Consider the following 21713-nt stretch of genomic DNA (forward strand, 5'->3'; position numbering starts at 1 on the left):
CCGGCCGACGGGCGGGGCATTGGGCCGCCCGGGCCCGGAAGCGGCGGCAGCAGCGCGGGCACTGCAGGGTCGGCCATGGCTGTGAACCTGAGCCGGAATGGGCCGGCGCTGCAGGAGGCCTACGAGCAAGTGGTCAACGAGAAGTCCCCGACCGACTGGTGAGCGCCGAGGCGGCCAGGGGCGGGCCGGGGGCGGGCTGGGGCCGGGGAGCCAGGGGGCGCGGAGCCCTGTCTGCCCAGCACCTGCGCCACACCCCGGGGGGGGCGGTCCCCACCCTGTCACCCCTTGCCCCACCGTGCGTGGGCAGGTTAAACCCAGCGTGGGGGTCCGGTGAGTCCCCAGCCCTTCCCTTCCGCTGGCCACCGGTCTCTGCTGTACGGGCCTCGTTGATGCATCCTGTGCCTGGCTGTGCTTGAGGGCTTCGCCAGGTTCTCCTTTCTTGCCCGGGGACTTCCGTGGACAAAGGGACCCTCCACAGCCCTCCTTGAGAAAGCGGAAGCTACGCTCGGCGTCTTCCAAACGCTGTGTTCAGGGATGGCACTCTGAGGGTGGTCTGGCAGCCTTGCTTTGGAGATGTCAAGCAGGAAGGTGGAGGGGTTTAAGTCCCTGGTTCCCTGTGAATATGTATTCGAGAACCTCCCCTTCTCCAAGAAGAATATACTTCATATTCCTGAGCTATGGGGAGATGAAGGAAAGGACGATGCTGGTTATGTGTTTGGAAAAAGGTCCCATCTTCCGTCCACCTCCCAGTGACATCCTTTCCTAGGCTGTCGGTGTTAGGGGCTTTATAGTCCTGGAAGCCTGGATCTGAAGGCTCTGGGAGAGCCCTGGGCAGCCCACACATAGGGTCTGCTGTCTGTCCTGCAGCTAGGGTTGTTTTTTGCATGGTAATTCTCTGTTACCTTCCTTTTTGCTTAAATTGTGTTCACTGACCAGTTTTGAGAACTTGTACTTCCAAGAAATATGCTGAGTACGATCGAGTGAGGTGACCAGCTTTTGGGGTGGGAGCCTTTTCCCATTGCCTAGGGAGGGGCCCGCTGGGCGTGGCTGAGCTACTGTGGCTCTCTCCACTTGTCAGGTGCTACTGCTTTCGCATGTCTACTTTCCCTGGTGCCCAGCACAGAGTGGCTTTTGTACAGTGTACTGTTGTGACACTGAGGACATTGTTGCCTTGCCTTTCCTTCACCCCCAGGCCTTTTAGGGAAGAGCTTCAGGACACCAGTTGCCTGGGTCTGCAGAATCTCTGGGGCCACGTCAATGTGGGCAGGTCCCCACTCACTAGCTGAAAAAATATCTAGACCCATGTCACTTCCCTGCTTAAGCTCTGCAGTGGCTTCCTGTTGCATCATAAACACAGCCTGGACTCTTTGCCATGGCCGACAGGCTCCTGACCGCCCCTCCTGTTTGCCATGCTGTGGTCACACCTGTTTACCACCACTCTAGCTTTCTTTCTTTTCCTTAAACTTGCAAAGCAGTTTTCTCCTCATAGCCCTTGTTCTTTCTGCTTCCTCTGCCTGGAGCGCCTTTCCACATCATCCTAGGGAGCTCCCCAAACTTCATTTCTCAGCTCTGATGTTGCCTTTTTGGAGAGGCCTTTCTGGATTCCTGTCTCCCTGGCTGCAGTCACATTTTCCCATCTCCCTGGTTGACTGCCTTCAGGCATGCACCAGACACCCTCACTGATTTTCTTATCACCTTTGCTCTTCACCAGAAAGGGTGGGGTGGTCCCCATCTCTGTCCCTGATGTAGGGGTCCTGAGAGCGGTGCGGAAGAAGTGGCAGAGGATATCAGAGCAAGAACAGGTGGTCTCCGGTGTGGCGGGTCATAGCAAGTTTCTCATGCAGAGTGGGTGCCCTGGGCCAGGCCCTGGAGCCAGCTGGGATGGAGAGCAGCCACAGCATCAACTCTCCATACCGGCTCTCTCTCCTGGTTCCCCCAGGTGGTTCTTCCCCTAGATTGTGGCATGTTTGCTCACTTCCTGCACCCACTGCACTATCTGACAGTACGTTAGTGTTGATGTGTGTGTGTGTTTGTGTGTGTGTGTGTGTGTGTGTTTTGTTTTGTTTTGTTTGTCTCCCATTAGAAAGTAAGCTCCAAGGGCAGGGCCTCTGAGGGATTATTTGTAGCTGCATTCCCATCGCTAGCAAGCAGCAAGTTCTCAGATTAGGTTTTTGGAAAGTGACTGAATTATAAGGTGCTCAGTGCCCCATACTCCTTGTGCTATATGCCTGCACAAGCCAACACACCATTTTTTTTTTCACGTCGGTTTGAAAGAAGGGTTGTTTGATTGAATGTGGGATGAGCCTCTGAACCGGGAACATTCAAGAAGGAGCCCAGGGTGGAGGGGAATGAAGTCAGAGGGGTAGGTGGCAGGCACGGAGCATGGCCTTTGCTAGCTGCTGGATCCCTTCTTGGAAAAGCTAAGCTGAGCAGCCATCTCTGTTTCTTGCTGCTTGTCCGGTGCCCCTGTCTTCTGCAGCCAGGGGCTTCTTTCCTCCAGGAGGAAGGCTGGTCAGGACTCTGGCCACCAGAGTCTGGATGTCTGCTACCACCCAAGTCTTCCTTTTTCGTTTCTCTGAGTGTTTCTCTCCTTCTGCACTCTCTCTCCTCTGCTGGGAAGCAGTGGTTCTTTCCTGGCCGTCTGTCCTCCCTCCCAGCCAGATCTCTGGACCTGGGTCTAATTTCTTCTGACTTTCTCAGGCTTAGGCAGCTCTGCCCAGTGGCATTAGCGAGGCCCTGAAGCTGAGTGGCAGTTGACGTGGTTCCTGTCAGACTGTTGACCCTGGAGCTTCTGTCTGGCGCGCCTCAGCAGGCCTGTGCCGTGGAGCATGGGGTGATGATACCCCAGACCGGGTTTTGCCTTTGACTTGCTGTCCGATGGATTAGCAGCCTCACCTTGTGGTCTGCCAGCACTCCCTGGAGCTGAGCTGCTGCAGAGTTCATGCAGATGTCTGGGCTTCATGTGGACTGCACAGAAGCAACCTATTCTAGAATGTTCTCTTTGAGTGACCTTTGTTCTGGTCAAGGGACCTTCTGTGGCCCATATTTAATACAATTTACCGTAATTTATAAGCCCACATCTTTACCAGAGTTCTTATGAATAATTAGGCTTACAGGAGAAGGGCGATGTGACCCAGGGTCACCTGTAGAGACCTAAGGCTCTGCTAGATACAGCACGTTCCCAGCCAGGGAGCCTGTCTTGTGAGGAGCCTGACTCCACGTTGAGTCATGGCCCCTGTGGTTTCCAGTGCCATACGCAACCGATAAAAGCCTGTGTGTGCTGGAAGAGCCTCAGGCCAGACAGACCTGCTCCACCAACCCTTCAGGCTTCCCAGAAGACCACAGATATACACAGGGTCATTGAAAATGCACATATTTCTCCTTCCTGCTTCTCCTTGGGGTGCTTTGGTTTCAGGAATATGCAGGTATCTTTTGTTTGTTCAAATGCACATACATGGTAGCTAGGTGAGTATTTCACACATAAGTGTGTAGACGGTTGCCATAAAACTTCACAGCTTAGTTTTCTTCCGAGTAGATGTGTGCTCCCCGTCTCCGTAGGCTTGTTCTCACGATAGGCCGCTCTGGTAAGTCGGCACACGGCACACGGCACACGGCAGCTGAGAAGGCTCAGCCCTGGGAGGCCCAGCGGCCTACTGAGGTCCTGCCTTGTAGTTCAGAGTGGGGTCTGTGTCAGCCTACAGGGTTACTGTCAGGCTGAGCTCTTTGGGGTGCAGCGTGAAGCTGGTGGGCACAGTGAGGGCAGATGGTGACCAGGGCACTGGCTGTAGAGCCTGTTTGTGTTTTGTTTCAGGGCCCTCTTTACCTATGAAGGCAACAGCAATGACATCCGTGTGGCTGGCACTGGGGGTGAGTATGGTCAAGCGAGGAAGCAAATGGGCTCTTATGGACCATCAGGAGGCAGAAGCCCGGGAGGGAGGGTGAGGTGCGTGGAGGGGAGAGAGTCGTGACATCAGTGCTCCATCTCTGCTGGCGTTTCAGCCGTCACAGCGGGAGGAAGGGCACTCAGGGTGCATAGGTGTCCCCTGCATGTGGCGTGACTGCAGTGACACCTCCCCTGGCTAAGGGTGAGCCTACCCCACATCAGCTTCATTCAATGTTCAGGAATTCCCTGGTACCCTGATCAGGCTGACTGCAGCCAGCCAGGCAGGGCAGAGGCTTCCACTGAGCAGTGTGGGCCCCCCCCCGGCACTCAGCTCCTTCTGGCCAGCTTTGGGTTTCAGATGTTTCTTTTTTTTTTTTTTTTTTTTGGTGGTACGCGGGCCTCTCACTGTTGTGGCCTCTCCCGTTGCGGAGCACAGGCTCCAGACGCGCAGGCTCAGCGGCCATGGCTCACGGGCCCAGCCGCTCCGCAGCATGTGGGATCTTCCCGGACCGGGGCACGAACCCGCGTCCCCTGCATCGGCAGGCGGACTCTCAACCACTGCGCCACCAGGGAAGCCCTCAGATGTTTCTAAGTGAAAATACCTTCTCCTTGGCTTTCTCTGCCTGGTGGTGCAAGGCAGCACTGCTCTCCGTCTGTGTTGTAGTTGGAAGAGCTGAGATGGGAAATAGGCCAGCCCTCTCCAGCTTGCAGGCAGCCCAAGGCCTGGCCTGTGCTGCATCCTTAGTCCTGGGCTGCAGCTGGGAGGGTAACAGTCCCACAGAGCTGGGTGCTGGTGGTGGAGGAGAAGGTGAGACACATCCTTCCCTCTGTCCTCTTCCCGGTGGGCTGAGTATCTGCAGGGCACACCCTCAGCCAGGAGAGGTCACATCCGTGCACATGGTCCACTGGGACAGGGTGACCTGGAAAAGTGCTACTCAAATACGGGGTGATAAGAAGTGCCTCGGGAAGAAGAGGCTCTTGGCCGGTGCTGGGCAGAGGGGTAGAAACTGCAGACCCCCCACCTGATACCCCTGACTCCTCGTTCTCAAGGCCGGCTCACCTGACCTGAGTGACACGGCTTCACTGTTCAGTGCATGTTCACTAGCATGTTCTCTGCTTGCGCCATGAATGGTTCTGGTGACTTGTTGGTAGAAAAGGTCTCCCTCTTTCGAGTGCCTCTCCTTGGTAGTCCTCTTTCTAGAAGGACTGCCACTGACGGTGGTCTCAGGTGCAGTGTGACGCCATAGGGGACTGAGAATTGCAGAGTTCAGCTGAGTGTCATACCACCATCCTCAGTGGTATTCACAGGCTCTGCTGTAGGAGCCCAGAGCAGGGCCTCAGGACTGCCCCAGGTTCCCTGGAGCCCTTTAGCTAAAATACCTGATCCAGGTCCTTCTCACAGTCAGGAGGTTTGGGATACCTGATGAGAACCCAAAACTCTAGTACATGCTGGGGCTCACAGCCTGAGTGTCAGGGGAGAACGGCATAGGGTGGTTCATTCCTGTGCCCCATCACTCCCTTATCCCTGCTCAGAGAGTCTAAGAGCTGAGGCCCTATATGGCGGAGAGTTAACATCTGCTTGGAATCCTCTGGGTGGCCCTGGAGTCTGAGCAGACGTGTTATTCCAGGGCAGTTTGTGGAGTCCAGGCAAATGGTAAAATTGTTGCAGAGCCCCTCCATCTGGAGGTCTGGTGCCTGCCTGGTTTGTAGCATAAATGACATTTTTGCTTCCAGAATTACCTGTGGGTTTACAGGAGTGGTTTTTAGACGAGTGTGGCTTAAAAAATCACCTGAGCTGCCTTTCCTCCCTCCCTCCCTCCCTCCCTCCCTCCCTTCCTTCGTCTTCATTGCTTCTTAGGGGCTTTCTCTCGTGGTGAGCGGGGCTGAGGTGCTTTTCACAAATGCAGATCCTGGGTCCCATCCAGTTCTCATGAGTCAGCTTAGTGCGGGTAGGCCTAGGAATCTGATTCAGATGCAGATGGGGCTGAGAACCGTGGTTTAGAGGCACTGGGGTTTCCTTTCCTGATGGACCAGGTGCCAGGGTGGGCGTGGGGTGCCTGGGCTGCCCCTGACTCTCCTTGTGACTGCTGCAGAGGGGGGCCTGGAGGAAATGGTGGAGGAGCTCAACAGCGGGAAGGTGATGTACGCCTTCTGCAGAGTGAAGGACCCCAACTCCGGCCTGCCCAAGTTTGTCCTCATCAACTGGGTACGTGGAACTGGAGGGCTTCCGAGTTCTCATCTGGGTGAGACGCGGAAAAACTCCCTTTTCATCTTCCGTGCTTTGCCTTTTGTGACTGGAGCAGAAGAGGACTTGACTTTAGAACAGCTTGAATCCGGTGAATTAACAGGAGAGTGGATTAATTCAGTGTGGCCCAAAGAATACGTAGGGCCTTGATAGTGCAGAAGTCACTGTTCCAGCCCAGAACTACTCCTGTGAAATGGACTACACACAATCACAGGGCACTCATGTTCTTGTCCCCTTCAGGGTAGTCATCCTGAGGGAACAGAGTGCGTGGATTAGGGCTGGGAGGGCACTGGGAGTATAGGAGGGGCTCTAATGAAGTGGAGCCCCCTGGGTGGGGACTAGGGAATCCTAAGGCAACGCCCCACAGTGGACGCTGGCGACCGTCCTGCTCCAGGAACCTCCCTGACTCGGAGGTATGGGGGCTCACCGTGTCCTCTGCTTTGGGGTTGCGGTTTGCTCTTTCCCGGGACACAGGGAAACTGCTGAGTCCCTGGAGTGGGCAGTGGCTTTGCGGGGAGACCTGGGTCACACCGAGGAATTGGCGGGTCACGCTGGGTGTGCTGTGTTGCAGACCGGCGAGGGTGTGAACGACGTGCGGAAGGGAGCGTGCGCCAGCCACGTCAGCACCGTGGCCAGCTTCCTGAAGGTGAGGGCTGCTCCGCACAGGGCCTCCCAGAGTCCACCAGGTCCCTAGGTTCCTGGGTGTGAGTGAGCGGGAATCACAGCCAGAGTGGGAAGTGTGCCTCAGTCCCTGTGCTCTGTCTGGACTTCAGGGCGTAGCCAGAGGCTGCTCTCCTGCCCAGGAGGTAGCCAGAGCCACCTGCAAGCTGGCTTCAGTGGGAAGGAAGGACGAAGGACCTTGGGGAGGCCCTGCTGGAGCTGGTCTTGGGGCGGGACTAGGCCTCGGGCTGCATTTGTTTTGAGGACAGACTTCTAGCAGTTCTAGCAGGATTTGGACGAGAAGGAAAGTTGCTTCTGCTTGCAACCTCAACGTGCGTGTTCCCTTTAGCGCATTCTTTCTAGTCCATTTCTGCACGTATTTATTTCAGACATCATATAATGGAACCTTGTTTAACCTCAAAAGCATTTTGTATCAAAAAGCATTTGTTGTTCACTTGTCAGCTTACTCTGCATTTCTTTGGTTACTGGCAAGGAGGCTCAGGACTTTGTTTTCTGGTTCTGCCAACGCTTCTTCAGACGCACCTCAGTTTCTCCATCTAGGAGCTGAAAGAGAAGGTCCCAAGCTTATTGGTATTTCATAACAACAAGGTCATAGTTCTAACTTCTCAAGAAGAAATCAGTAGCTTGCTTTTTGTAGAAAATGTGCTTGTTTCCAGGTGACTTTTAAAGTTGGATTTCATTCACTAGAAAGAAGCCCTTTAATGCCGGGGCTGTCTTGTAGCACCACAGAACAGGCCACACCGTGGAGGGCAGGGGCCTCCCACGCGGGCTGGGACAAGAACGATGGGTTTCCCTCAGCCGGTTTTCCGGAGGCCTTGTGGGGAGCGTGCCTTGGTTCCTGGCAGGGTCTCCCAACCCTGAGCGTGGTGCAGCCGTTGTGCTGTGCAGACCAAGGTGTGCGGCCTGTCCTCTCCTGGGGTTGCAATGCTTCTTCTTCATTAAGTGCTGCTCCTGCTGCAGGGGGCCCATGTGACCATCAACGCCAGGGCCGAGGAGGACGTGGAGCCCGAGTGTATCATGCAGAAGGTGGCCAGGGCCTCCGGGGCCAACTACACCTTCCACAGAGAGAGCAGCCGCTTCCAGGACACGGGCCCCCAGGCCCCGGTGGTGAGTGCCCTGTGGGCCTGAGGTGGCCGGGCAGGAGCGTGCGGTTCTAGCTGCCGGACTGATTCGGCCTGCACTCAGCGCTTCCTCCCTCAGGGGCTGGGCTCCCCCTGCCTGGCTTCCGGTCCTGGAGCCGGACTGAGGTGCAGATGGTGACCCCGAGCCTGACAGGAGCAAGAGCTGCCTGCTGGTGAGGCGGGTGCTGGTGGGCATGAGGCGTGGCCTTTGACCCTGCCTGGTAGTTCCAGAGCCTCTTGTGTGTGCTCAGAGGTTCTCTGCAGGGAAATTCCATCCACCCTCCAGGCCGTGGCCCCAGAGTGTCCTGTGCCGCCCTGGACGGTGGTTGCTTTGGAGAAACTTCTGGTGGTGGACAGGGCAGGCCCCTCTGAGCTGTGGGCAGATGGACGCCTGTGGGCCTGTGGTCCGGTGCAGGATGGGAGCTGGGGTTCTTGGAGAGCCTGTGGGTGCTGCCATGGCAGTCAGCTGTCTGAGGGCCCCCTGTCCAGAGGCCTGCCTCAGAACTGCCCCACCTCCAGGAATCTCGGTCAGGCCAAGGGGCCTTTCCTGCCTTGGCTTCCATCCACAGGGGCCTGGTGCAGCCAGAGACTCGTCCAGTGTTGTCTGGGGTTGAGCTTCCCCACTTGCGGTTTCCAGGGCCTCTCAGGCCCTTTTGGTATCAGTCTCCTTAAGGGTCACTGGGCCAGGCGCCACTCCCTCTGCCAGGTGCCATCCTAACAGCTCTTACCTGCGTGCTGTGCTCCTGTCAATGACCCTACAGTGAATTCTCTGTCCGCCTCAGGGCTCTGTGTACCAGAAGACCAACGCCGTGTCTGAGATCAAAAGGGTTGGCAAAGACAGCTTCTGGGCCAAGGCAGAGGTAAGTGCCGCCCAGGGCATGAGGATGAGAGCTGGCATTCGGGCTGGTCCTGTGTGCACCAGACAGGAAGTGGTTCACCTGCTGTGTCTCGGTTTTCCTTACCGTGAGCTCCTAGAACAGATGGCCCTGGTAGCACCCATTCGCAGATGGTTGAACTAGGGGTCAGAGGTGTTAGGGAACAAGGCCAGCGAGTGTTGCTGTAGAGCCCACGCTTGACCGTGGCCCCTGCGGGCTGCCTGGGCGGGTCCACGCCGCCGGCAGCGCCGAGGCCGAGGGGTCAGCCGCCCGTGGCTCTCCCCGCAGAAGGAGGAGGAGAACCGCAAGCTGGAGGAGAAGCGGCGGGCGGAGGAGGAGCGGCGGCGGCTGGAGCAGGAGCGCCGCGAGCGGGAGCTGCGCGAGGCCGCCCTCCGGGAGCAGCGCCACCAGCAGCGGGACAGCGAGGCCGGGCCCCCCAGGTGAGGCGGCGCTGCCCCCGCCTCCTCTCCCCTCCTGAGGGCTGTCCCCCAGGGCGGGGGAGGCCGGGCTGAGGCCGGGCTGCAGCTCTTCCCTCTGCCCCTCCCAGCAGGCAGGGTGAGCAGCAGGAAGTGCTTTCAAGGAGCAGAGAGGAGCAGGTGAGTCTCGGACGCTCCCACCTTGAGGGCCAGAGTGACGCGCCTGGGTCCCGGATCTGCTGAGGCTCGTCCGGGACAGGTGCGCAGGCTGCCTGCTGTGAGCCGTGGTGGCCGCGTGGGTCCCTCCAGATGCACACGCCCCGCCCAGCAGGCCCGAGGGAGGCGCTTACTGAGAGGGGCCTGCAGCCTGCTGGGGCAGATTAGAATGTGGGACACGTGGTGTGTCAGGGCCGTCAGTGGAGAGGAGAGCCGAGGGCAGAAGCTCAGGCCGGCATGGACCTCCGCCTGGTGCTGGCAGAGGCCTGTGAGCCCCTCAGCTTTGGTGTTTTGCTTCCTGACCCCCTGCACAGCTGCAGGGAGCCAGGCAGGCCGATGGCTCCTGGATCCTCATTCATTGCCGGCTCCATGCGCGCTCCTTCAGGAGCCTGTCTGTCCACAGCCAGCACACCCACGGGAGATCTTCAAGCAGAAGGAGAGGGCCGTGGCCGCCACGTCCACCTCCAGCCCCCAGCCAGGTGAGACTTCGCTCTGCGCCCAGCTGTGAGGCAGGGGAAGGCTGAAGGGGAGCCTGGGGTCCCAGGGCAGGGCCCCCTGACTTAGTGACAGATGTTTCAGAAGGTGAAAGGGATGAATAAGGAGAGCCCGTGCTCATGAGTGTCGCTTCTGGCCCGGGAGCCGGGGACCCAGGTGTCCCCTTCCTGCTCTTGACCTGGTGGGACAGGAGGGGCCTTGTGTGGCTCTAGAGTGGACACCCTCCAGCCCCGGCCCTGTAAACCCCCCAACGTTGGGCTGTTAGCTGGGTCTCAGGGGCCTGCATCAGTCACCTCTCTGGCCCCCAAAGGCTATATCGGACTGCACTGCTGGTCAGCTCTCCAGCCCTGCACGTGGCCCCCAAGGGGCTGCTTGGAGTGTACGATGTGTGTGTGTATGTGATGTGTGCACAGCGGGTGGCATTCCTGCAGCTGCTGCATGTGCCTGTTCGTTCCCTGTGTGACAGCCACTGTCCCAGAGCAGGTCCACCCTCTGGGCAGTACAGGGCACAGAAGGGGCAGAGAGGGCTCGGCTCTTCCCGCTTTCCAGCAGTGTGAGGTCTTCGATGTTTACCGTTGGTTTGCAGGCAAGCTGAGGAGCCCCTTCCTGCAGAAGCAGCTCACCCAGCCGGAGACCCCCCTCAGCAGAGAGTCAGCTCACGCCACCTCAAGGCCCAGGGCAGGCAAGGCTCTCAGCTGCCCTGTGGGGGGTTGGGGGAGGGAGGGAGACGTGGCACGTCCTCTCCCCTCCCCTGGGTCAGAGTGGGCCGTGTCCTCCCGTGCAGATCTCCGCGAGGAGCCAGTGCCCAGCGCCCCTCCGTGCTCGGTGCCGGCGGAAGAGGAGGCCGTGTACGAGGAGCCCCCAGAGCAGGAGACCCTCTACGAGGAGCCTCCAGTGGTGGGTTCTGTGCAGCAGGGCAGATGGGTGAAGGGTCCACGTGCCCGGAAACGCGTTCCTTGGCCGTACCCATTCCGTGGCTCCCTACCTGTGAATCACCTTGTTTAATTTTGGAGCATCCCGTGCCCCGTGTGCCCTCCCCCTAAGTCTGCCGTGAGCCCTGGTCACAGGCAGGGTTGAATCTGGGTAACCACGATCCCAGGCTTCTCTTCTTCTTTCCCGTCCGTGGGCAGGTGCAGCAGCAGGATACCCGCTCTGAGCGCATTGACCACTACCCGGGGCTGAGTGGGAAAGGGCTCTGTGCCCGGGCGCTGTATGACTACCAGGCAGGTAACGTGCTGCAGCCCTGCCCCTCAAACCACAGGGCCCAAGCTCAGGAGGCAGGATTTGCCGACTTCCTCAAGGGGAGAGCCCGGGGCGTGTCGGAAGTGAAGACAGGAGGGGGAGAGGGGAGAGTGGGTGGGTGCCCTGCACAGCTCAGGCCTCCCCCCGTGCTCCGGGCAGCTACTTGCTGTCCACTGGTGTGAATCCCAGTTGCCTGCCTTGTTCTAGTGCCGGAAAGTGTGACCAGAGAAGAGGGGCCAGGCCTGGATGCCGGTGCCCCTGCTGACCCTGGGTAGAGGCCTCGGGGAGCAGGCTGATGTGTGGAAGTGCTGTGCTCCAGCCTTTCGCTGGGACAGTGAGGCCAGGGCCAGGCCCTGTCGGAAGGTGTGTGCTGGGGGAGTGGCCCCAGGAGCAGCGTCAGCACAGGCTGTGGGCTGGCTGGCCCAGGGCCCTCAGCACCACATCTGGGCTCACCTTCTTTGCAGCCGACGAGACTGAGATCTCCTTTGACCCCGAGAACCTCATCACGGGCATTGAGGTGATCGACGAAGGCTGGTGGCGTGGCTACGGGCCGGACGGCCACTTTGGCATGTTTCCCGCCAACTATGTGGAGCTCATTGAGTAAGGACCCCCGACTGCTGGCCGAGGCCGAGGGCTGTCCTTCCCTTGCCCACCCAGACGCGATTTCCTCGTTGCTGGAAGAGGTGGCGTGAGGGTTGTGTACGGCACTTCTCTGGGAATGGGATCCCCTGATGAGGGCAGGCCCTTGGGCTCCCTCTGGCTTGGGTGGCTCGGCCTCTGTTGCCCCAAATGCAGCAATAACCTGGTGATCTCCAGACGTGCTTCCAACAGCTTCCCAAGTCCTCCCAACCAGCCTGGTCCTTGACCCCCAACAGAAGACATTGAGCCAAGCCCTGCCCAGAGCCAGCCTCTCAGTGACCTCTGCCAAGGAGTATGGCACTGCCAGTCTGCGGGGGTGGCTCTGAGCAGGGGCATCTAGAGGTCTCCTTCTGCACTTGCCTTTTTTTCCTTTTCCTCTTGGCTTTAAGGGACGGTGTCTGTAGCTATCAGTGACCCTTGGGAACAGTGAACTTAGAGTTTATGACCAAAGTCAGAGTGGGTCATGACAATTTTGGTAGCAGTCTTTCTGGAACCTGCTCTGTGCTCCCCATTTCTCTGTCCCTCTACCTGGGCTCTGGGCAGTGGAGATAGGAACAACCAAGCCCCCATCTAAGTATGTGAAAGAAGAGGTGAAAACATCAGCAGACACTGCGTGTCCTTCCACGTGGCTCACTCTTGTCTGCTGGCCCCGGTGTGCGCCTCAGTTGATACGGTTTAGGGAAAGTAACCATGGTGGCCTGTTCCTACTGTCTTTCCTTCTTTGTGCCCCAGCCCATCCATGTCTGCTTCTGGAGTAAGAATTGCCCCACACCGGCCCTAGCTCCAATCCCCGCTGTTGCAGCCCTCATGTGTGCACCCTCAGACCTCTGACCCACCCTTAGCCACCTGGAGGAGGCATAAAGGTCAATGTGTGACTGCAAGTCAGCCTCCTGCATTTCAGTTCTTGGGGAGGGGCCGAGGGCCCCCCGACTCCTGCTATGGGGAGCCTCCACCCACGCAGGACAGCCAGTGTGCACATGTACCTGCAGTGAGGCACCTGCACCCACAGAACGTCTGGGGAATTCAGCTCTTATGCTCTGGGAGGTGCCAGGTGGAAGCAGCTTGGGGCAAAGGATGCGCTGAGGGGGCTGTCGGCCCAGGTGGTGGCCAATCCCAGTGCCCCCTCCCCCCTGGCTGCAGATGGCGTTTCCTGTCTTCTTAGGCTGAGCTGCAGGCAGGCCTCACCATGTCCTGATTTCTTAGGACAGCCTTCAGGGCCCACCCCAGCTATGAAAGCCCCATGAATCAGGTATTGCCAGCTTTGAGGCTACCTGTGGGCTTGTCTGCCCCTGGACAAGGGGACCCCCGTGGGGCAGGGCCCTTCCCACCCTGGGGCAGCCAGGACAGTAGAGGAAAACCAGTGCGAAGGAAGTGGTGTGTTGGCCACAGTCCTCACTCGCCATGGGGAGGGCTGGGTCACTTGGACTCTCCTGAAGTGACCCTGGGCACTCGGATTTAGAGCAAGGTTACCAAGTGGCTCTTCTGCTTTGCGGGTCATCGTAGGGGCTTGTCAGGAGCCACTCGATAGCCGGGGATAGGAAGGCTCTTGGCCTCCGTGTTTCCGGGGTCCCTGCACCCAGTGGGGGAGGCTTGGGCAGGCAGCAGGGGCCCGGGGCTGTGTGTGTGGAATCCCGGGCCCCAGGCCCGTGGAACCAGCCCTGAGTGAGCGCTGGGGGGCGGGCGTCCTGGGGCCACACTGGCCTGAGGCAGTGAGAGGATGTGCCTTTATTGCCAGAGCCCACCCTTCACTTGACCTTGCCCTGGGCAGCCACAGCTTCCATGGCCTTGCGCACGGTCTCCTCGTCACCCAGGAATCTCATGGGCTTGGTGGGCTTCAGCGCCTGGTCCAGCTCGTACACGATGGGGATCCCCGTGGGCAGGTTCAGCTCCATGATGGCCTGGTCCGACATCGCTGGACCGGAGGAACAAGGGTCCTTAGGCCCTCCCAGCCTGTCTGCCAGGCAGCCACCTGCTCTCGCATTTAGCAAACTCCGTGACCTTTAAGGGCCACAGGGCTGTCAGCCAGGCAGCAGCCCTCCCACCCCGACAGCAAGGCCGCAGAAATGCTCCTTGAGAAGGTCAAGGCAGCACTGGGACGGCAGCCTACAGAAATAGCTGTGGTGAACCGAGGACCTCGCTCCAGCCCGAGCTGTCCTCATCTGGGGTGACGCCATTGGCCCCCTTGGCCCAAAGTGAACTCTGGTCAGACGGGTGGGTGTTTGGGATCAGGAAAGACCTTAACCACTTGGCTTCTAGAGAGTTCTAGTTTCTGGACGTCCTAAGCAGCGGAGCAGGGCTGCTCCTGAGAAGGGGGGTGTGATAGGGACGGCGAGAAGCACTGCCCGTGGCCGAGGTGGAGGGGACGCCCTGCCAAGTGAAGAGAGTTCTCTGTGGAAACCCGACCCAACCCTGCTGGCCTCCCGAAGACCTGGCCTGGAATAGCAGCTCGACCTTTGGTATTCCTGTCAGCCCGCCCACCCCGCTGGTGCAGGGAGGCCTTAAGGGAACATGCTCTGGGCAGTGGGAGACCCTGGTCACGTTTGCCTCGGTGCATTCGTTTCTCCTGGACCAGGCTGCAGGGAGCCCCCAGAAGGGAGGGAGGGCAGGTGGTCTTTCCATCTGCGAGGCTCAGTGCCAGCCGTGAGGCGTCTGTGTGGACTCAGCCTCAGAAAGTCCTCAGAAAGGCGGACGGGGGCTTCCATGGAGGAAGCTTGTCATGCTGGGAGGGGCTGCTCCCCTTTTAGCGGAAGCCAAGCTACCAACCTAAGGTCTCTGGTGTTCTCCGCACCCTGCACCCTTCTTTTGACTAGTCTTTTGCCCCGAGTGGGTGAGCTGGGGTGCGGGCAGGGCCCCACCCTCAGTCCCATATCCAGCAGCTGCCAGTGAAGTGACTTGACAAGGGTCACTCAGCAAGCTGGGATTTGGAGCCAGATGGCTCAGCCTCTTCAGGGGTGGGTGTCCTTGGGCAAGATGCCACCCCTGGGCCTGCCTTCCTCGCACCTGAGGCTTGTGTTCGGGAAGCCGGGCCAGCTGTGGACCCCTGTGCAGGGCCTGGGCCCTGTGTCAGTGGCAGCACACATTTTCACCCAGAATCTTCAGAAGGAGACTCAACTGTTACACAGTGTCCCAGTACACACGGCGAGTGGATGGTTCTTTCTTACAGAGCTGTTTTTTCAAGTGGTTTCTCGCCCCTCCCAGTCCAGTTCACAGTTTGGAGGCCCTGCCCTGGGTGCGGATGTCTGCGAAGCCGCCTCGGTGAGGCAGCTGGGGGCTATCTGGTTCAAGGGGACGTGTCACCCAACCCGCCTCTGCCCACACCCTGTGTGAGGATGGGCCTCACCTTCCAGGTGCTTGACGATGCCCCGCAGACTGTTCCCGTGGGCTGCAATGAGCACTCTCTTGCCAGCCTTGATCTGGGGGACGATCTCATCATTCCAGAACGGCAGGGCCCGGGCGATGGTGTCCTTGAGGCTCTCATGCGTGGGCAGCTCCCCCGGCTTCAGGCCTGCATAGCGACGCGCCTGGGGGCATCCGTGCTGCTGTTCACTCCCCAGACAGCCGCCCGCCCCCGAGCCTGGGCCCCCGTCCCCAGACCTCCCCTCCAGCCCCGCAGCCCAGCCGCTCACCTTGCTGATGGAGTTGTGGTAGGGGTGCTTCTCATCCATGGGGGGTGGAGGGATGTCAAAGGAGCGCCTCCAGATCTTCACCTGCTCCTCCCCGTGCTTGGCGGCCGTCTCTGCCTTGTTGAGGCCAGTGAGACCCCCGTAGTGGCGCTCGTTGAGGCGCCAGGTGCGCACCACAGGCAGCCACATCTGGTCCGTTGTGTCCAGGATGGTCCAGAGGGTGTGTATGGCCCTCTTCAGCACCGACGTGTAGCAGATGTCAAATTCCATCTTCACGTCCTTGATGGCCTGGGCCCCCCTCTTGGCCTCCTCAGCCCCCTTCTCGCTCAGCTCCGCGTCAAACCAGCCGCAGAAGCGGTTCTCCTGGTTCCAGGTGCTCTCGCCGTGCCGAACCATCACGAGGCGGTGGGTGGACATGGTGGCGGCGGACGGCACTCGCGGGCTCCAGACAGGGACAGGTGATCCCCAGGCGCCCCCAGCTTTATAACGGTGCCCAGCCCCCGCCCCAGCCAACTGCCAGTCAGCATTCCAGGCCTGACGGGCGGCAGCAGGTGGCCGGCAGCAGAGCTGGGTGGAAGGCGGGCCGAGAGCCGGACTGGAAAAATGGCCTCATCAGCCACCAGGCCCCACCTGCCCAGAGCCCAGGCTGGGCGGGGCTGCCGAGCAGGGCTGGGCATGAAGGGCAGAAGTCCGGGCCTCCAGCAAGCCTGAGAAGGGGGCTAGCGGGAGCGCAAGGGCTGGCCGGGGAAAGACTCCCCCTGAGGGCGGGGCCCGGAGCCCCGTCAGCCTGCCGCCTGCTCACGGGGGCTGCCGCTGTCGGGCAGGGGCACGGGGAAACCCTGACTGCCTCCTCCGAGTCACTCAACGCAACCGGGGACAAGCCTGCGTCTCGGGAAGTACACTAGCCTGGTGTCAGAGGGAGCCGAGGGTTGTGAGTACGCACGTGTGTCCGCCCACCCACACGTGCATGCCTAGGTGCGCGTGCACGTGCTGCGCACCTACTGCATGTACACGTCCGTGTGCCTCGCGCTCAAGTCTGTGTTGCCTGTGCGCACACCTGCGTGCGTACGTGTGAGCTGCCAGGAGGTTCCCCCTGGGGCGCTGTTCTGCTCCCCCGTGAGTGGGGTCTGTATATTGGCAGGGGATCTTCCCCGGGACTCCTGACCCCCCTCCTCAGGTCCCTCTGCCCTGGCAGGCTCTGTGCCCCAGCCTTGCCCGCAGGATGAGCCCTGTGGAAATCTCTGGCTGACAGCCAGGCTGGGAGGGGCTGTGCCGTCATCTCCACACGGGAGGAGGAAAGGTCGCCGATGAGCTGATGAGCACCGTAGCCCTGGGGAGAGGTCTGGCCTTGGGGAAGGTGGCAGCAGTGTAGGGCAAGGGCTGAGCTGGGCAGAGCTGGGCTTCCAGGAGAGCCAGGGGTAGCTGGGGGCCTGGCTGCTTGGGCCAGAGAGGAACAGAAGGGTTTCTGCCTTCTCATCCCTTTGTCAAGTTCTTATCCACATGGGCCACACTCTCCCACCCTAGTTACCTTCACCCAAGCCAGGCTCACTCCTCCCAGCTGAAACCACCTTTGAAAAGAAAAAGAAAAATCCAGGATTCATGTCCCCAAGGAACCCCAGAATCAGAGGTACTGATTATTAGGTCTGTGCCCAGCTTATCAGGAGCGCCCAGAGGTAGGCCGAGGTTGGGACTAGGGGGCAGTGTAGAGTTGGGTGCAGGCCCAGGACTTCTGCATTCAGGTTTTGGGGGACAAGGGCTACTGCGATCTGGGCTGTGAAGAAACGAAGCAGAGCGGCGGGGTCAAGATGCCAAGTTGCAGCTGCACCAGCAAAGAACCAATCCTCATAGAACAGCAAACAAGTGCGTGTCAGAGAGGCATAGAGGGGCTGGGCCTTGTGTCCTAACGAATGGGGATCACTGGAGAGTCTGAAACATGGTTATATTTTAAAGTCACTTGCCGCTGTGGAGGCAGGATTGGAGGCCAAAGGCCCTGGTAGAGGTGGTGGCTTTGAGTTAGGTGAGAACAAGGCTGCTTGGCCTGGGCTGGGTGCAGGTGGTGGCGTGGTAAGGAGCTGCTAGACTGGGGGGCCACTGGAGCCTTACTGACAGCCAGAGGGAGGGACGGGACATGCCTTCCTGCCTGTCTGATGGCTGTTGAGAAAGCCGGGGACCTCAGAGGAGAGTTGAAGCCTGAGAAGACTATAGACACAGCTTCTAAGCCTTGGCTCGCTCCAGCCTGACTCTTAACTCATTCAAAAAGTATTTGCTGGGCATGTCTGGTGTGCCGGCGCTGTTCAAGCACTGGGCAAGCAAGGCCCTGCTCATGGGGGTCTCCATCCCAGTGATGGGAGATGGACAACATGTGACGTGTGGCATGGTAGGCAGAGATGAGGTCCATGGAGAAGCGAGCAGGGGGGCAGGAGGACTGCTGTTTCAACAGGACTGTCCTGGGAGGGTGGAGCAAGCACCCTCCACTGGTCTCTCCACGTGACCACAGCTATAAATCCTGGACAAAGGCAGAAAGCAGATCTCAGAGAACTGAAAAGTAAGTAGCAGGCAGATGAAGCAGATCAGATTCCAAGTTCCATGGTGAGTTTACCATTTTTTTTCTCCCAGGATTGCCCAGCTTGAAACCTAGAAGTGTCCCCAGTGTGGACAGAAAGGGCTCCAGAGAATCCCTCTGGTCCAAGGAACAGAAATAAAGTTCCTACAGGCCCCTTCCCTTTTTCCCCTTCTTACCCACCACAGCTCCTGGGCAGTAATGTAGAGGTGGCAGTGTCAGCCAGGCAGGCACCTGAAACCCTGAGAGAAGAGCTACCCTCTAACCAGAGGAGGTGAGGCCACAAGAGTGTATGGCAAACACCCACTGCTTTCTCTCTCCTCCCTCCTGCAGCTGAGGACTGGATGCAGCTGCAGGGGCTGTGCAGCAAGGCGGAGGCGGGGGGACTAAGGCCCCAAATTTCTGGCTGGAAGTCTTGGAAAGCAGGCCCCAGGGAGCTGTCAAGTATCAGGTCAGGCATGAAGAGGAGGGAGATTAGGTGAGTGATGCAGTACAGTTACAGGTGAATTCCTGGGCTCTGACCCAGGCTGACCCACTGGTGACCTGATTACCTGCCAAAACAATACGATCAACATTCTCCTTAGGATTTAAACAGACTCTCAAAATAATATTCAAAATACCTAGGACAATTTTGCATGTGACTGTCCAGTTCTCCCAAAACCATTTATTGAACGTCCTTTCCCTATTGTATATTCTTGGCTCTTTTCTTGTCAATTAATTGACCACATGTGGGTGGGCTTATTTCTGGGTTCTCTATTCTGTCCTTTGGTCTATGTGTGGGTTTTATGCCAATATCATACTGTTTGATCACTATAGCTTTGTAATATAGTTACAAAGAACTGTGATGTCTCCAGCTTTGTTCCTCTTTTTCAAAATTGCCTTAGCTATTCATGGTCTTTTGTGGTTCCATACAAATTTTAGTGTTTTGTCTTTTTCTGAGAAAAATGCCATTGGAATTTTGATAGGGACTACATTGAATCTATAGATTGCTTTTGGTAGTATGGACATTTTAACCATGTCAATTCTTCCAATCCGTGAGGATGGAATATTTTTACGTTTATTAGTATCATCTTCAGATTTTTCATCAATGTCTTAGTTTTCGGTGTACAGATCTTTCACCACCTTAGTTAAATTTATTTCTAGTTGTTTTATTCTTTTGATGCAATTGTAAATAGGATTTTTTTTAAATTTCTCTTTCTTCTAGTTGTTAGTGTATAGAAACAGACTGATATTTGTGTATTAATTTTGTATTCCGAAACTTCATTGAATTTGTTTACTAGTTCTGACAGTTCTAGATTTCTTCTAGATTGTTGAATTTGTTGGCATAGTAGTTTCTTATCCTTTGTGTTTTATCAGTTGTAATGTATCCTCTTTCATTTATAATTTTGTTTGAGTCCTCTCTCTTTAATTGATAAGAGTAGCTAAAGGTCTGTCTATTTTGTTTCTTTTTTCAAAGAACCAGCTCTTAGTTTCATTGATATTTTCTGTTGTCTTTTTAGTCTCTGTTTCATTTATTTCTGCTCTGATCTTTGTTACTTCTGTCCTTCTGCTAACTTTGGGCTTTTCTAGTTCCATCAGGTGTAAGGTTAGATTGTTTATTTGAGCCCTTTCTTTTTCTTAATGTGGGTGTATATTGCTATGAGCTTCCTTCTTAGAACTGCTTTTGCTGCATCCCATATGTTTTGGTATGTTGTATTTCCATTTTCATTTGTCTTAAGATGTATTTGGGTTTCTCTTTTGACTTCTTTTTTGACTCATTTATTGTTCAGGAGTATGTTGTTTAATCTCCACAGGTTTGTGAATTTTCCAGGTTCCTTGTAATTGATTTCTAGTTTTACACCACTGTGTCAGAAAAGATGCTTGATATAATTTGTCTTCTTAAATTTATTAAGACTTGCTTTGTTGATATTATCTATCCTGTAGAATATTCCATGTGTGCCTGAGAAGAATGTGTATTCTGTTGATGGATGAAATGTTCTGTATATGTCTGTTAAGTCAATCTGATGTAATGTGTAGTTTTAAGTCCACTGTTTCCTTATTTTCTGTCTGTGTGATCTATCCATTGTTGAAAGTGGGATATTAAAGTCCCCTACTATTACTGTATTTCTGTCTACTATTCCCTTTATGTCTGTTAATGTTTGCTTTATATATTTAGGTGCCCCTATGGCAGGTGCAAAAATATTTTTTTAATATTTGAAATTACTCTTGTTGGATTGACCCTTTTACCTTTATATGACATTCTACGTCTCATACATATATAATTTTAAGTGATTTTATTTTTTTTAATTTTTATTGGAGTATAATTGATTTACAATGTTGTGTTAGTTTCAGGTGTACAGCACAGTGAATGAGTTATACATATACATATAGCCACTCTTAGATTCTTTTCCCATATAGTCCATTACAGAGTATTTTGTCCAGAATTCCCTGTACTATACAGTAGGTCCTCCTTAGTTATCTATTTTATTTTTTTTATTGAAGTATAGTTGATTTACAATGCTGTGCCAATCTCCGCTGTGCAGCAAAGTGACTCAGTTATACACATGTATACATTGTTTTTTTTAATAGTCTTTTCCAGTATGGTTTATCACAGAATATTGAATATAGTTCCATGTGCTATACATTAGGACCTTGTTGTTTATCCATTCTAAATGTAATAGTTTGCATCTACCAACCCCAAGCTCCCAGTCCAACCCTCTCCCTCCCCCTCTCCCCCTTGGCAACCACAAGTCTGTTCTCTATGTATATGAGTCTGTGTTTTGTAGATAGGTTCATTTGTGCCATATCTTAGATTCAACATATAAGTGACATTATATGGTATTTGTCTTTCTCTTTCTGACTTACTTCACTTAGTATGATAATCTCTAGTTGCATCCACATTGCTGCAAATGGCATTATTTCGTTCTCTTTTTACGGTTGAGTAGTATTCCATCGTATATATATATACCACATCTTCTTTATCCATTCATCTATTGATGGACATTTAAGTTGTTTGCATGTTTAGGTTATGTGAACAGTGCTGCTATGAATATAGGGGTGCATGTATCTTCTTGAATTGTAGGTTTGTCTGGGTATATTCCCAGGAGTGGGATTGCTGGATCATATGGTAATTCTATTTTTAGTTTTCTGAGGAACTTCCATACTGTTTTCAGTAGTGGCTGCATCAATTTACATTCCCACCAACAGTGTAGGAGGGTCCCCTTTTCTCCACACCCTTTCCAGCATTTGTTATTTGTAGACTTTTTAATGATGGCCATTCTGACCAGTCTGAGGTGATACCTCATTATAGTTTTGATTTGCATTTCTCTAATAATTAGTGATGTTGAGCATCTTTTCATGTGCCTGCAGGGGCTTCTTTGGAGAAATGTCTATTAAGGGCTTCTGCCCATTTTTCGATTGGGTTGTTTGGGTATTTTTTGTTGTTGAGCTGCATGAGCTGTTTGTATATTTTGGAGATTAAGCCCTTGTCTATCTCATTATTTGCAAATATTTTCTCCCATTCCTTGGGTTGCCTTTCTTTTTTTTTTTTTTTTTTTTTGCGGTACGCGGGCCTCTCACTGCTGTGGCCTCTCCCGCCACGGAGCACAGGCTCCAGACGCGCAGGCTCAGCGGCCATGGCTCACGGGCCCAGCTGCTCCGCGGCATATGGGATCCTCCCAGACCGGGGCACGAACCCGTATCCCCTGCATCGGCAGGTGGACTCTCAACCACTGCGCC

General features: G+C 55.8%; 2 protein-coding genes across 3 annotated transcripts; one reads left to right on the forward strand and one right to left on the reverse strand.

Moving 5' to 3' along the window:
* On the forward strand, window positions 1-12694 carry DBNL (drebrin like). Of its 2 annotated transcripts, none has more exons than XM_060108152.1 (13): window positions 1-158; window positions 3812-3867; window positions 5977-6089; window positions 6700-6774; window positions 7770-7916; window positions 8713-8790; window positions 9094-9245; window positions 9353-9401; window positions 9823-9916; window positions 10519-10614; window positions 10717-10829; window positions 11063-11159; window positions 11639-12694. In XM_060108152.1, exons 1-13 carry the CDS (start codon window positions 76-78, stop codon window positions 11776-11778), a joined length of 1293 nt encoding a protein of 430 aa, XP_059964135.1. In that variant the 5' UTR covers window positions 1-75; the 3' UTR covers window positions 11779-12694. The 2 variants fall into 2 exon arrangements, with proteins under 2 accessions (XP_059964135.1, XP_059964137.1); XM_060108154.1 differs by having other exon boundaries at window positions 9356-9401.
* Window positions 12695-13558: 864 nt separating this feature from the next.
* On the reverse strand, window positions 13559-15853 carry PGAM2 (phosphoglycerate mutase 2). The gene is made up of 3 exons (XM_060108336.1): window positions 15440-15853; window positions 15154-15334; window positions 13559-13725 (listed from the first exon to the last, which is right to left on the reverse strand). The coding sequence occupies exons 1-3, from the start codon at window positions 15851-15853 to the stop codon at window positions 13559-13561; spliced, it is 762 nt and encodes a 253-aa protein (XP_059964319.1).
* Window positions 15854-21713: the final 5860 nt, after the last annotated feature.

The sequence above is a fragment of the Mesoplodon densirostris genome, chromosome 9, assembly GCF_025265405.1.
Source record: "Mesoplodon densirostris isolate mMesDen1 chromosome 9, mMesDen1 primary haplotype, whole genome shotgun sequence".
NCBI lineage: Eukaryota > Metazoa > Chordata > Mammalia > Artiodactyla > Ziphiidae > Mesoplodon > Mesoplodon densirostris.